At 40.4% G+C, this 15,617-nt stretch overlaps 1 protein-coding gene and 1 long non-coding RNA gene across 21 annotated transcripts in view; one reads left to right on the top strand and one right to left on the bottom strand.

The window, feature by feature from the left end:
• Positions 1-474: 474 nt before the first annotated feature.
• On the bottom strand, positions 475-6,544 carry LOC115031519. Its single transcript, XR_003837163.1, has 2 exons — positions 6,261-6,544; positions 475-1,324 (listed from the first exon to the last, which is right to left on the bottom strand). It is a non-coding gene; the product is annotated as an uncharacterized LOC115031519 (long non-coding RNA).
• A 62-nt stretch (positions 6,545-6,606) lies between these two features.
• Positions 6,607-15,617, top strand: part of Picalm (phosphatidylinositol binding clathrin assembly protein) — an 86,001-nt gene continuing 76,990 nt past the window's right edge. For 12 of the 20 annotated variants that reach the window (XM_029479502.1, XM_029479504.1, XM_029479503.1 and 9 more), the window contains exon 1: positions 6,658-7,097. In XM_029479502.1, coding sequence (XP_029335362.1) covers positions 6,968-7,097 — 130 coding nt within the window. In that variant the 5' untranslated portion in view covers positions 6,658-6,967. Of the gene's footprint in view, positions 7,098-15,617 lie in introns of all 20 variants that reach the window. The other 8 variants (XM_021168243.2, XM_021168245.2, XM_021168244.2 and 5 more) reach the window with 2 other exon arrangements.

The following is a 15,617-nucleotide window of genomic DNA, read 5'->3' on the forward strand; positions in this document are numbered from 1 at the left end:
GACCATGCTCACTGCTGACTACTGCTCCAATCCTCTCTGCATTGGTTTTGTAAGTGATGGACACTTGGCTGGGTATAGATGGAACCTTAGTGTACATTTTGATTTGTGCTTCTATGATGGCTAAGGATGTTAACACATTTATTTCAAATTTGTACTTTGAGAACTATGTGCTAAATTCATTTGCCAAGTCATTGATTGTACAATTTGTTACTAGTGTTTAACTAGTGATTCCTTATGTAGTCTAGATATTAATTCCACACTTGATGTATAGTTGACAAAGACCTCCTCATCTGTTAGTAATCTCTTTATTCTACTAATCAATGTATGTGCGATGCAGAAGATTTTAAATTTGATGTGATGCCGCTGTCAATCTTGGTATTCTTTCTTGAGCAACTGAAGTACTTTTCGGTACTTGCCTGTAGGTATCTATGTGTATTAGTTTTATTGCTGTGACAGAATAGCCGACAAAAGACCTTAAAGCAGGAGGGCTTTATTTGGGCTATAGTTCCATCTGCCACTGAGTCTATCACTGCAGGAACATGATGGCAACAGGAACTAGAGGCAGCTGGTCACATTGTATCCACAGTCAGGAAGCGGAGCCATGAACGCTGTTGCCATGCCCCCTTTCTCTGTTTTATTCAGGTAGAGACAGACCCCAGACCATGGAACCTGGCTCACATTTAGAATAGTCTTCCCCACTTCAATTAACCAATCCTAGAAAATCTTCACAGATGTGATCAGAGAATTCCATGGTGATTTTAAATCCTGTCAAGTTGACAGTCACGATTAAGTATCACAACTAGGAAAAAGCTTAACCAAGGAAGACCACTATAATAAAAACCTTTAAAGCAATGAAGAAAAAAACTGAAGACACTAGAAGATAGACAAAAAACTCCCACGTTCTGAATTGGCAGAATTAATACTGTAAAAGTGATTCAATGAAATCTCCACCATAATTCAACGGCATTATTCACAGGAAGAAGAAAAAGAAAAATCCTAAAAATCATAAAAAGCACAAGGGATCCGAATAGCCAAACTACAATGCAGCAAGACCAGCAGAAGCTTTGGAGCTCAAGTTAGATTACAGAGTCGCAGCATCAGACGTTTTAGATAACAGTTTGAAAGATTTCAGTCATTTTTAAATTTTATGGAAAATAGATTTCTCTCTCATACAAGTCACTCTTTAACAAAGCAAATACACTACTCTAGGTGTTCCTGGGCACACAGCTCTCCTTGGAAGCGCATCTCCAATGACTCGTTTGTCAACCCCAGGTGTCTTCCACGTTGTGGTTTCAACTTCATAATTCTCTGAAGTCTTATTCATCTGGAAGTAGGAAAAGAATGTTGAACACATGTTAGAGGTTTTCAGGGCTCATTGCCCAAACCATCATCATTTTCTGTCTGTGTTCTTGGACAGACATCAGGCATTTGGCCCCAACTAATCATGATGGTGGCCAGGAAACAGTCTAACTGTGTGCTTAAGGGAAGAAAGAAACCATTTGGTCATCAGATGTTTGTACTCCTTGAAGTCATGAAGCTGGTTCAGAGTGAAGGAGATAATGCACGTTACATGCTTGGCACAGAACAAGTAATCAACACTTGAATGTTATTATTATCATCACAAATATGAATGCCGAGAGCTTGAATTAGTCTCCTTCAACTGAAGCAGAGTCCTTGCTGGAGTTCTCTGTTACAAAGAAAAGTAGGTTATATAAGGCAATCTTTTACTCATTTGGCTGCATCATTAAGTAGAAGCAGCAGCTAAAGATAAGGGAGGAATGAGTTGCTGGATGTTCAGATCAACACAGTGCCACAGGGTTCTGATTTAGAAAACAATGTCGGAGGAGAGTGAGAACAGGGAATAAGTAGGCTCTCCTTGGACCTCAAGATAGGTTTAAATGAAGTAACAACTACACAAAACCTGGTCATTTCTTTCCATGGTCTTTTCCTTTCACTTTCTTTTTGACACAGGGTCTATGCAGGTCAGACACCTTGAGCTCTTAATTCCCAAGTTCTGGAATTACAGGCATGTGCCACCATGCCAGGCCCACTTTCTTACTTTTAAGTCATAGACATTATCAGGAGCCTCAGGTCAAGCACACACTTTAACTCTCACTTGTTTTTCTCCTCTCTTCCTACTTCAAGACTTTTTTAAGGTCTAAGAACAGGCCAGGGATGATGGTACATGTCTGTAATCTTAACACTAAGAAATCTGGAGCTAGAGGAACATGAGTTTGTGGCTAGCCTGGGATAAACAGTAAGTTTAAGGCCATGTTGGGCTACAGAATAAGAGCTTATCTCAAAATAAGATAACAAAACATGGACGCCTACAAATACAATTTTATTCTACCAAAGTCTAAGAATTGAAACCATGCTTATCGTGTACATTATAATATCCAAAACAACCTAGAATGCTGTCTACAGAGAAGATCTATTTGTTGAGTGAATTTAATTTATATTGTCAGTTGTTTCAATTATTGACTAAATGGTCTATATATAGTAATAGAAAAAAAATGAGTTCCTAAATCTTGTTTCTGACACTTAGAATCTGAGGAACTTAGGGAGGTTACTTTATTGGGCTTGTTTGTATTGCTGTGTTAGATAAGCACAATACTTTTTGCAATTATTATAAGAATTACATGAAAAAGTTTTGTTGTATTTGTAGTTGATAGAAGGCATTAAACACTGTTTATTCTTCCTCCTGGACTCCAGGACTCTATTCAACACACACACACACACACACACACACAAACACACACACACATTTATATTTAGTGGGGACTAACATATGCTATTCACATAGTTTCCTTCTGTTTGGGGACTATTCATTGTAAATCAAACTTGCCATCAAGTTGGACTGAAATAGAGAACGATAAGTTTGCACAGAACTACTGAGTTCATCATTAGACCAGGATAGAGCATTTAAATTTGTGCCTGACCCACAATAAATGTTCAATACATAGTTTTTGAAAGAATGGATTAATAAAATACTGAGTAAGGATGATACCTCAGACAGATATTATAGGATAATTATACAATGGACACAATATATTAATAGAAAGTCGGGAAAATTTTATCAAATGGAAGATTTGCAGTGATGGTCTATCTAAATAAGTTGTGTTTTCATTCATGCAGCCAACTATCATTACGCTGTAAATCTGATGTACACCAGCTGTAACGTAGCTTGAGGATATGTATCAGTTGCTTTTTTTATCACTAAGACAAAATACCCGACCAAAGTACCTCGTGAAAGGACTGTCGTTCCGGGTTTCAGAGTATCTCAGCCCATTCATCAATAGTGGGGAGATATGCAGAGTGGCACTGTGTTCGTGGGAACATGTAGCAGAGCTCGTAACATGACCGATCAAACAGAAAGCACACAGCAGGACCAGAAGGAGTAGGTCAGGCTATAACCCTCAAAGGAATACCTCCATCATACAGGCCCCACAACCTCCCAAAATAGTACTACCAATTCAGGACCAGGTATTTATTTATTTTAAAAAGTTTATTATTTAAAAATTACTTATAGGGGCCCATGTGTCTGTGTGTCTGTGTGTGTATATATATATATATATATATATATATATATATATATATATATGCATCTGTCTTCAGAGGCCAGGAGAGAACACTACATGCCCTGGAGCTGGAATTTGAGATGGCTATGATTTAACCCAGTTCCTGGGAACTGAACTCAGGTTCTCAGCAAGAACAGCAAATGTTCTTAACACTGGGCCCTCTCTACAGCCCCAGGAATAGGCACATGATTCTGTAGGAGGCAGTCTAGATTGAAACCACAAGCCTCTCTTTTTTTCCCCTCCCCATGTTAGTGCAGTAAAGCAACTGAAGAACTAAATACAGAATACTATCAGTAGCAAAAGGAGATTCATACCCATTAGGATGTACACCAAGATGGTATTTCTAAGTGTAGTAGGCAGCATACAGTAGGAGAATAGAAACAGATGAGGTCCAGTAAGTAAGTAAACAGATGAGGTCAGAGGTAGATCCTAAAGAGTCCTGTTGCCATGGCACAGAGACCTGAAGCTTCTAGGACAGTGACAGTGAAGTTTGCTTTACTTTTGGTTGCTATAGCAGAAGACTGCAGATTGGATAATTTTTGTTTGTTTGTTTTGAGACACGGTCTCCTTACATAGCCCTGGCTCTCCTGAAACTATGTTCAGGCTGGCTTCATCCTCACAGAGATCCACCTGTCTCTGCCTTCTAAGCACTGGACTTAAAGGTGCATTATCACCACGCATAACCACCACCATCACCCCCATCACCACCACCACCACCACCATCATCACCACCTCCATCACCACTACCTCTCCCATTACCATCACCATCACAACTACCACCACAACCAGCACCAGCACCAGCACCAGCACCAGCTCAGACTGGGTAACTTTTTTGTTTTTGTTTTTCAAGATAGGGTTTCTCTGTGTAGACCAGGCTGGCCTCAAATTCAGAGATCAGCCTTCCTCTGCCTCCCAAGTGTTATAATTAAAGGTAAGTGCTGCTGCCACCACAACCCACAGAACTGGTTAATTTTTAATAAGCATACATTGATCAATTCTGGAGGCTAGGAGGTCCCTGAAATCAAGAGCTTGGTTATTTTAGAGCACAAGGCAAAGAGAAAAAGAGAAAAGAGTAGGAACTTCAAATACTTTTATAGTTATTATAGTTATTATTAATCCATGTATGATTTCAATGCTTCCCATTAGGCCACATCTTAGCACTCTTTAAGATTAAAATTCAACATATTAATTGGTGGTATGGGGGTAGGGCATGGGTGGGCACATTGTGGAGACACAATCTTTAGAGAGTTCCTAGACAATTTTAGTGCAAAAACAATCCCACTATAGGTCCAGAAACTATTAACTGGATAGTTGGTTAAACATTGATAAAGAAATTAGCTATGAAATTAGTAGAATAGTTTGAGAATAAAAGAAATTATAACGGATTAAAACTTGCACACACATGTGAGTCACGTGAACATGCATACATGAGTACACACTGCAAACAAAAACCAACCAAAAAAAAATCCCTGGTCATTCCACTGCCTGATAAACACAGGGTACCAAACTACAAATGGAATGCAGATGCACCAAAGGGAGTTTTACAGTTTTGTGAATTTTCAAGCTGATGTGACAAGAATGAAACCTGCAGGCTTAATAAGAATTGTGAGTTCTTGCCAAAATCACCGTGCTTCAGAATGGCGTGTGAGATAGAAAGGGAATGTGAAGAGACCACAGAATTCCCCATACCACACACAATTTTAAACATCTATTAGCTTTTCATCCGTTGAGAGTTAACAGATTTAAGCACAGTATTCTAGATTTGGTTGGCAGATGGTGTACACAGATTTTGAGTACGCTCGAATCTCATTTGAAACTAGCAAGATTACATAGAACCATGATGGTAACTTAACATTCACAGAGAATCTAAAATTTATCCCTAACTCTTGAGTTAAATGTGGAGCTCTAGTAACATTTAAAAAGGCTTTGTTAATAGATGTTCTGGATTTCATAGATCTGAGTCTCGGGATGTAATACTGTTCTAAAATGCCTACAGGGCAGAGTCAATATCTTTCCATGGAAATCTGGCTCACACAAGAGGAGAAAAGAGGCCAAAGGGAAGAAAGGCTAAACCAGGGGAGATCGCAGGTACTGATGTCTGACTCTGAACGGGACTTCTCCTTTTACCGAGCTGTCTCACTTCCTTCTATGGTGTGGACCTTTAATCTCGCTGGTTGTCAGCCTTGTAGGGTCAAGTTAATCACTGTTGACATCACCCTACTACTTCCCTTTTCAAATTCCACTGAAGCTATGTGTTTCCTGTCGTATTTGACACCGCAGAGAATGAATACCGGGCTGGCTTCTATCTAAATTTAGACTGGCAGGAACGTGGCGACTTTTAGTAAGTCGAGATAAACAAAACTAGGTGACGTTTCCAACACTCTCAAGGAAGACGAGGGGGTGCAAAAAAAAAAAAAAAAAAAAAAAAAAAAAAAAAAAAAAAAAGCCAGGCAAAAAAAAAAAAAAAAAAAAAAAAAGCCCAAAAGCCCTGTTACTAAAAAGGAGAGCTGGGTGCATTTGAAGAGGCCTGTGTGTAGGCTCAGAGAGAGACTGGCTGGAGCCGTTTTCTTTAAGGCAGGAGGAGGGCCCTGGGGTCGGCGCCAAATTGAGCGAGGCGAAGCCCCGGAGCCCAGGCACCTCCAGTTCGGGGTGAAAACTACGCACAGGCAGCAGCTGCCTCACCTCTTTGTCAAGCCCACGGCGTCAGCCTCTGACACGAGGGCGGGCGTCCTCGCCTCGGGGGTGAAAGAGGGGCGCAGCGGGCCGCCCCTCCCCCCCGCCCCCCTACGACACGCGGGGCCCTGCCTCGGGCGACCTGTTGGCAGGGCGCGTCACGTGACGCGGCGGGCCGCGCCGTCCCCCGCGGGCCGGCCTCCTGTTGCGCCCGCCGGGCGGGTTCCACCACGTAGCGCGCGGGCGCCGCCCCGCTCTTCCCTCGCCGGAGCGAGGGAGGGGGGCGCGCCGGAGAGGAAAGGGAAGGGAGAAGGGGCGGGAGGAAGCGAGCAGGGGGCGGAACCCGAGTCACGTGACCCAGGGGCAGCCCGGAAAGCTCCGAGGAGGAGCCTGGCGCCGCCATTTTCCTGCAGCTGCCTGGCCCTCTTGCCCGGTCGGGCTCCAGCTGACCAGGGAAGGGGTGGGCCGAGGCTGAGGCTGAGGCGCGGGACCCGGGAGTGGCCCCGACTTGGTGTGGGAGCCCGTCGGGGGAACACGCGAGCCGGGGCTCTCGGAGCGGGTGGCGGCGCGCGGCCCTGAGCCCCGCCCCAGGCCGGCAGGCGGGCCGGGAGCCGGTGGGGGTAGGGGGTGCGGTGGGGGGTGGGGACCCTCGGGCGCTTGGGGGTCCCAGGCCCCGCCGGCTGCGGAGCGGAAGGGGTGGCGGACGAGCCGCAGAGATGTCTGGCCAGAGCCTGACGGACCGAATCACCGCGGCCCAGCACAGTGTCACTGGCTCCGCGGTATCTAAGACAGTATGCAAGGCCACGACCCACGAGATCATGGGCCCCAAGAAAAAGCACCTGGACTGTGAGTGAAGACCCCCCCACCCCCCGCATCCTCTCCCGACCCCTCTCCATCGTCCTCCTCTCCCTCTTGGGCTGCCTCTTCCCTCCCTGCGTCTTATCTGCACGATGGTTCCTGTGCCTGGTCGAGCTGTGTGTTCTTTTCTGCTCCCATCACACCTGCCTTTAACGGCCTCTGCTCTTCTCTCAAAAGAGAAGAAAAAAAATGTGACAAGCCATTGCGCCCCCAGAGATCCCCAGAGACCCTCGCCTCCTAGCCTCCGGCACCACCAAGCCCATCGCGCTCCACCAACTTGCCTCCCACCCAGCTCCTCACCCAGACTCCTCTCCCAGCTACTGCAGCCGTTTTGCCCTTCCATCCCACCGGTCCCGTACCTCTTAGCAGCCGTCGGCTCAGTGTCTCCCCGGCTAATGTCTCCAGGACTCACGCTCACCGCCCCATTGTTCCATTAGCTTTTTAAATTTCCTTTCTTTCTTTTCTTTTTTCGGATTTCCGTACTAACTCTGCTTGGTGGGCCCAGATTTCTGTCACTTCTCGGCCCTTGAAGTGTTTTTTTTTCCCCCTTCCATTTCTTTGTGGTTTCCTTTTCTACCTTTCTATCTACCTTTTCGGTCATCTTTGCCTTTCTAGCTTCCGTTAAGTTCCTTTGACTTCTTGTCACCTCCTTCTTTCAATACTATGCCCAGTTCCTCGGCTTTTATTCCATTTACGCTTGTGGGGAGTAGAAACAAAGGAATTCAGTGTGGTGTGGGGAAGGCTTTGTGGGAAGTTACTATTTTTATTTGCCATCATTATATTGTCTGAGTTTTGAAGTTGTGTGTTGTGAATGTTCTACCTCCCCCTTTTGTAATCCATATGAGGATATGGATAAGGGCTTTGCTGGTTTTGGTATCAGTTCCTGGAACTGTTAACATTGGTGGTTTGGATTTATAAGCTTGAGTGTGATGTGTAGCGGTTCGAAATGGGTCAATATATTTAAGTACAAATAATCAGGTTTGGAAACGTTTTAATTTATGCTAGTTGTATTTTGGATAAGTATCTTGCTTAAGCGGCATAATGTAACTCCAGCATAAACTTAGGTACAGTTAATAGAGCGGACTCCTCCCAGTTGCTTTCTAACCTAGGAGCCACCTGTAAAACCACCTCCTTTTTCTTGTTGCTCCTTTGCCCTAGGGTACAAAGCTCAGTGGATCAGTCAGTCAGTGGAATGTTTCAGGAAAAAATAGGGATATCGAAAGGATAGTAAATTCTCTTTTTAAATGACTCCCGGACACATTAGCCAAACTGACTTTCATCATACATGAAAGTTGCTTTGCCCTGTGAAGCAAGAGTGAGCTTGTCCTGAAAAGGGAATTCGCTGTAAGGAATCTTGTTTCTCACTTGGACTTTGGCTGTGAGGTTTGCACTTGGAAAAAAAAAAAAATACGGCGGTGTGAATTCTAAGATACACTGCTCATGAAGTGCTGTTAGAACAAGTTGTTGCCACAGACAAACCCATTATTCATTGTGATTTGTTTCCTGGATGTGGAAGTTTCATAAAAGTCATCATTTTGGTTGGCTGTGGTACTCAGACAGGCTGCTTTTTAACCGACCCTTGTTTAGAAAAGTGGAAGGTATATTTAAATGGTGACTCCACTATAAACATTCTTTAGGGTATTGTGAATAAATTATAAATGGGTTTTGAAAATATATACTTGGAGAGATGCTTTTGTTTACATTCTTTTGAAAGACTACCCATGGGATCCTTTTTTCCATGGATCCAATTCCAGGCTTGTCTCAAAATTTGTCTGTGTAGCCCAAGCTGGCCTTGAACTTGAGACAGAGACCATAGTTCTTCCTCAGCCCTCCACAATGCTGGGTTGGTTCTGTGGTACCAAACCCTACTGTTTTAGTGTCATTGCTGTTTGCGGGTTTTCATTTGTTTTTGTTGGTGGGGAGGGGGCAAAAGATACTTGGTAATCTGTGAAATGTTCTTTAACTCAAAGTGGTAAATCGTAGCAGATACAGCATTGAAATGTTCTTTATAAAGGGGACATCTTCAATTGCAGCAATGCTTATTGAAAAGTGTTGCAAGAATGGGTGGAGAAGGTAGAAGGTAGGTTGTTGGTTCGTTTTTCTTTTTCTTTTTTCCTTTTTTCCCTTTTTTAGGTTAGAAGCAAAGGTGGTTTTTAACTAGTTAGTGACCTTTGTCAATATTATAGATTGGAACTAGTTGGTGTTTAAGGATAACCTAACTTTTTCTCTTCTGTCTACAAACTCCCATACTTTTAGAGCTTGAGTTTACTTGGTAATGTTTTTTTTTATATAGTTTATTAAAAATAAGGTGCCTCTTCTTTTTCTTAATGAGGTTTTAAACGAATGATGATACTATTTTTCTTTTATTGTAAGCTGTTTTTCTCTAATACTTTAGAAAAATCTCATTAATGAATGGGTTCTAGCCCTCCCTTCACACTTCAGCATGTTTTGAAAAGTTATCCAGAGACAAGTTTTGGTGTTAATCTCAGGCTATATATAATAGAGAAATGCATCATTTCAAGTAATTTTTGCTCCTTTGAGTAATTTTTGGCTCTTTAAGAATTTTTCTTAGTTTTGAAAGCTTAGTTTTCTTATGCCTTTTAATATCTTCAACTACTAACGTCTCCTTCTTTGAACTGAGTAAGAAACAATTTCATCTTTAAAATGGTAGCATTTAACAAAAATATGCCTAGTAATTTAGCATGTGGAAGTGGCTTTTGTGTACTTCTCTGACAAGATTTTTCCATATTAGGAAGTGATTATTGTCCATAAATTATGAGTCAATTCATACTACATTTAATGCTTATTGAAGACTTTTTGCTTATAAGTATTAATGCATAACAGTATTTTAATGTTCCTACTGTTAAACTTGACAGATTTTCATTTAAATCCAGGCTTCTAATGGCCATTTATAATCAAGATAGAAGAGCACAACCCTTAAAATTTCAGATACAGCTATCTTCCCACCCAGATCCATAGCTGTTCAAATCCTTTGTATAAAGTGTATAGTGTTAGCACACAACCTCCACACCCTCCCATATATCTTAAAAGCATTTCCACATTACTTTATACCTGTATGATGTAAATGCCCTGTAAACAGTTGTAGTGTATTGTCCAGGGAACAATGACAATAAAATGAGTAATTGAGATGTTTTTGATCTGATGTTGTGGGACCCATGTAAACAGAGGGCCAACTGTACTACCTGTATTAAAACAAGAGAGCTGACGTTCATCCTTTGTAGCAAGCTGTTCTGTTTGTAGTTAACCAAATGAATTCTAAAACACTTTGGTGCACGCCTTTAATCCCAGCACTCGGGAGGCAGAGGCAGGTGGATTTCTGAGTTCAAGGCCAGCCTGGTCTACAAAGTGAGTTCCAGGACAGCTAGGGCTACACAGAGAAAACCAACAAAACAAAACAAAAAACATAGTTGGTCAATATGTTTCTTAAGTTTGTTGTATATCTCTCTTATGTGGATAATTTTGGAAAGCATCTTTTAGTTTAAAGGTGAGAAATAAAACACTTCATGGTGACTAGGCTATTTTCTCATGTTTTGAACGCTTAGGTTGGCCTGGAAATCTATGTATCCTGTGTTGGCCTTGAACCCACAATCTTGCCTGAGAGGTGGGATTGATGACAAGCATGTACCTCTATGACTGCTTGCAGAACATTTTCACGAAATACATTGATAGCTGAAAATACTGTGTAAAAATTTTAGTTATCAAAATCGATTTAATTTACAATAGTAGGGATGGAGTCTAGGGCCTTATACATGCTGGGCAAATGTTCTACCACTGAGTTATATACTCAGCTCTTTTCTTTCTTTCTTTTTTTTTTTTTTGAGGCAGGGTGGTCTTGAATTTTCTTTGAATCAAGACCTTGAACTTGATTCTGCCTTAGCTTTCTGTGTATTATGACCATAGGCCTGTGGCACCAGGCCCAGTGTTTTGCTGTAGTTTACTTTGTGTTTACTTTGATATTGACCATTATTTAGAATATTTAAATGAAAGTTTACAATAATTCATAGAAAGTTGCACATTTATTTAGTTTCAAAGTGCTTAAATTCACTATTTTTTGTTTGTTTGTTTTTAAAAAGTTTCTTGGGAAGAGGTTGGATGGAGTCCTCGCTGAAGAGGTGTCCTTAGACTTCCTGTTCCTTTGGCGGTTAAAGCGGCATTTCCGTTACTTTGTGTTCGTTCATTGTGTTCCTAGTTGAAGTGCTTTATATATTTCTTTAGAGAATTGGAATTTTGAGTATGCCCTTTTAGAATTTTCTATGTCCATTATGTATATTGTTCTTTTCATGAAGAATTGTTCACTTAGTTTTGACTAGTGAATTTATTAAAAAACTTATTGATAAACCTAAACTTTTGCATTGAAAATTAAATTTAGAGTTGTGATTTGCTGGATTTTTGTCGTAATGCTAAGGATTTCTCATATATTTGTATGTAGTTGGTGTATAGTTTTTGGGCTTATGCCTTGTTTTGTTTATTCTTATTTATTTGAAACAGGGTCTCAGGTAGACCAGGCTAGCCTCAAGCTCACAATGTAAACTGGTGATGACCTTAACCTTCTAGTCCTCCTGCCTGTACTTCTCAAGTGCTAGGATTATGGGCATGTGCCACCATGACCTTAACTGATTTTCTTTTTTTGATGAATATTTTGGGTCCATTGTATGCTGGAGACCTTTACATTTATTAACTAGTATTTTTCTTTTAATAACTTAATGTGAGAGGCTTTGTTTTTGTACAAGCTCTCATCCAGGAAGTGGTAGACTGGAAGTTGAGCTCAAGTCTAGGATTAGAATATGCTAAGGTTTCAGTGACTTTTTACATAATTTTCTATCCCAGAAAATGAGTACTTCTTAGAGCACTATTCAGTTCATAGGGTCAAAGATTTCTCATATAGTTACATATTCCCACACGTCTTTTATTATCAAAAACTCTATTTAAAGTGCTACTTGTGTATAAATGATAAACCTATTTTAATACATTACCCAAAGGAAGCAGTAACATTAGGATTCATTTTTGCTTTTGTACATTCTATAGGTTTGGGTAAATATCTGCATATATCCACTATTACATCATCATAAAACTTAATTTGACTGTCCTGAAAAGTTTTGTGGTTTTCCAAAACCCCTTGAAGCCTCTGATCTTTTTCTGTCTTCTTAAGCTTTCCTTGTTCCAGAAAGCCATGTGATTGGGATCTTCCATAAACTAGGTAGCCTTTTCACATTGGGTTTTTCACCCAGTATCAAACACTTCAGATGATCCTGTCTTTCCATGACTGCACACAGCCAGCCCATTTCCTTTAAACACTGAATATCACTCTGTTGTGTCTACCATGATTATTTGTCCATTCTCCTACTGAAGCTATCTTGTTCTGTCCAACTTCTGCCGATTATGATTTAACCTTTCATCAGCATCCTCTCTGTGTTACAGTATGTTTTGTTATGTGGGAGACTGCTAAACCATTTCCCAGAGTCACCTCATCACTTTTTATTTCTATCAGTAATGAATGAGAACTCCTATTCACATCCTGTCGTGCATTTGATATGTGTTTCATTCTGGATTTGCCCACCCTTTAGGTGGGTGGTAGGGTTCATACGTGTGTCTTACCAGGATGGTTCTTCATATTCTTGATTGCTATTTGTGGATCTTTGATGAGGTTTCTTCTGTTAAAGTCTGTAACCATTCCTAAAAGTCAGATTGTTTTCTTACTGCATTTTAAGAGGTGATTTTTGTTTTTGTTATTTGTATATTTTGGATAGTTGACTTTTCTCACATCTTTTCCAAATACTGTATCTGTGTCTAGTCTTTTTTTGTCTCTTGACAGTGTCTTCCAGAAAGCAGAAGACTTTAGTTTCAATGTAGTCTAGAGCAGCAGTTCTTACCTGTGGGTTGTTGACCCCTTTAGGGGTTTGAATGATTTTTCCATAGGGGGTCACATATCAGATATCCAGTATATTAGATATTTACATTACAATTAGTATCAAAATTACAGTTATGAAGTAGTAATGAAATAATTGATGGCTGGAGGTTAGCACACCATGAGGAACTGTATTAAAGGGTTGTATGCAGCTTTAGAAAGGTTGGGAGCCATTGGTCTAGATTATCACTACTTGGATTAGTTCTTCAGTGTTGTTTCTAAAATTAATCACCAAACCCAAAGTCATTTGGATTACTCCCCATATTGTCTTCCCAAAACCTTGTTTTGTATTTTTCATCTGGTTTTGTAATAATTTTGTGTATATTTCTGTGAAAGGTGTAAGGCCTGTGTCATTCATGGGCTCTTTTACATAGGTATGTTCATTTTTTTCTCATTGCATAGACCTGGGCTAGCCCGGTTCTTCAGGTATGAACCAAGGACACCTGTGAATATCTATAACCTTCAGCAAGTTTGTGAGGTCAAAATTTGGTATCCATATTTTAAGGTACAGCTTCCCTTCTCTATTCTGAGTTTCCCAGAAGCTTTGTGCTGTGTAATTATTGCAGCAGGTTGAATGTATTAGCTAACCATAAAAGCTTGACTCTTGGGGCTGTTGAGATCACTCAGCAGGTGAGAGAACTGCCTGCTCTTCGGAAGGTCCTGAGTTCAAATCCCAGCAACCACATGGTGGCTCACAACCACCCGTAATGAGATCTGACGCCCTCTTCTGGTGTGTCTGAAGTCAGCTACAGTGTACTTATGTAGAATAATAAATCTTTGGGCTGGAGCAAGCAGGGACTGAGTGAGCGGAGTCGACTGGAGCGAGCAGAGGTCCTAAAAATTCAATTCCTAGCAACCACATGAAGGCTCTCAACCTTGAAGCTACAGTGTACTCACATACAACCTGTACACAGCTACAGTGTACTCATACATAAAATAAATACATAAATCTTTAAAGAAAAAAAAAGAACTTGAGCCTCTGTCCAACTGTTCTTCTAGATTTTAAATACAGTTTTCATAAAACTTGTTAATACAATGAGTAGAGTTTGTTGTTTCTAAATGAATAAATTTAAAACTCAGTTTTAAGTTCTGACAGTAAATACTGACAGAAATCTCATAAAAAATGTTGTTTTAGAGTCCCAGTTTTTATGAGTAAAAGTACCAAGACTAAAAGACATACTTCTGGGAAGGCTATTAGGGAGGAGTAAAAGTTATTTCAGGAGGAACTTGATGTGCAAAAGATTTTTAAGAAAGATTTGTTATTTTTATTTATGTATGTCTGGGTCTGAATATAAATGCAGTGCCACAGAGGCCAGAGGCTTTGATTTCCCATTGAAGTCATAGGTAATTGTAAGATGTCTGGCACGACAACGGGACTCTTACTGCTCTGAAAGAGCAATAAGCACTTTCTTTTTTAAAAACTATTTTACTGCATTTTTTTTTTTTTTTTTTTTTTTTTTTTTTTTTTTTTTTTTTTTTTTTTTTGTGGAATCTAAGCTCAGAATCTCATGTAAATGGTTCACCAAGTAAGCACTCTTAATCCCTGAGCCATCTCTCCAACACATTTCCTACCATCTATAAAGTTTATGTTATGGCAGCCAGACTTGCGTGGCTTATGTGAAAAGTTTTCTTTGTAGACCAGGGATTTCTGTTTCATTTTTGTTTCTTGGCTTTTATGTATCCCTTCAGTAACATACTCAGCAGCTCTCTGAGTGTTCAGTAAATAGCGAGTGAGCATATATTTTCCATTATGGATCAGACTAAATCATGAAAAGTCTGAGGAAACAGCAGAGAGATCTGTTTCAACACTCTAAGAACGTTTCCTTATGACAGTTTACTTGTAGTAAAGTCAATTGTAGTTCTCTGATGGAACATCATTAAGACATTGTAACATGGGGCTGGTGAGATGGCTCAGTGGGTAAGAGCACCCGACTGCTCTTCCGAAGGTCCAGAGTTCAAATCCCAGCAACCACATGGTGGCTCACAACCNAAAAAAAAAAAAAGACATTGTAACATACTGCTGTGGGTTTCTTTGACCTCAGAAGCCCTTAAGAGAATTATTTTAGTTTAGTTGTTGGTTGGTGATGACAGAGTAACAGTGTAATTAGGAAAACTTTGATTATGACTGTTCAGTTTGAAGGAAGTATTAAAATGCACATCTTGAAGGCTGTTCTTGAAAGTAGAAGTGCAATTCTAACTATAAATAAAGTAGGACCTGAAACTAGAGCTGAAATGTTTGAGTCTCTTCAAGGAGGTACTAATCACATTGGCCTCCAAGATAACAACTATGTGGCAATGTCTCATCTATCTATCTATCTGCCTAGCTATTAATTTATTTGATATAACAAAGGAGAAATAAACAGTTGTCAGATAGAAATGAAAAATTGAAATTTGAGGTAAGGATTAGGAGAGGTAGTGATGTTAGTAAAAATATCACTATATCTGGAACCTTAAGTGTTTGCCAGGGATTGATGGAAAGTTTTCTCTGAAACCTGGGAATTCTAATCTTAGAAATGTGCTAGAAACTGTAGCATCAACTTATTACTTGAAAGAGTTGTAGGGGGCCAAATATTCCTCAAGAA

The sequence above is a fragment of the Mus caroli genome, chromosome 7 (genome assembly GCF_900094665.2).
Source record: "Mus caroli chromosome 7, CAROLI_EIJ_v1.1, whole genome shotgun sequence".
Taxonomy (NCBI): domain Eukaryota; kingdom Metazoa; phylum Chordata; class Mammalia; order Rodentia; family Muridae; genus Mus; species Mus caroli.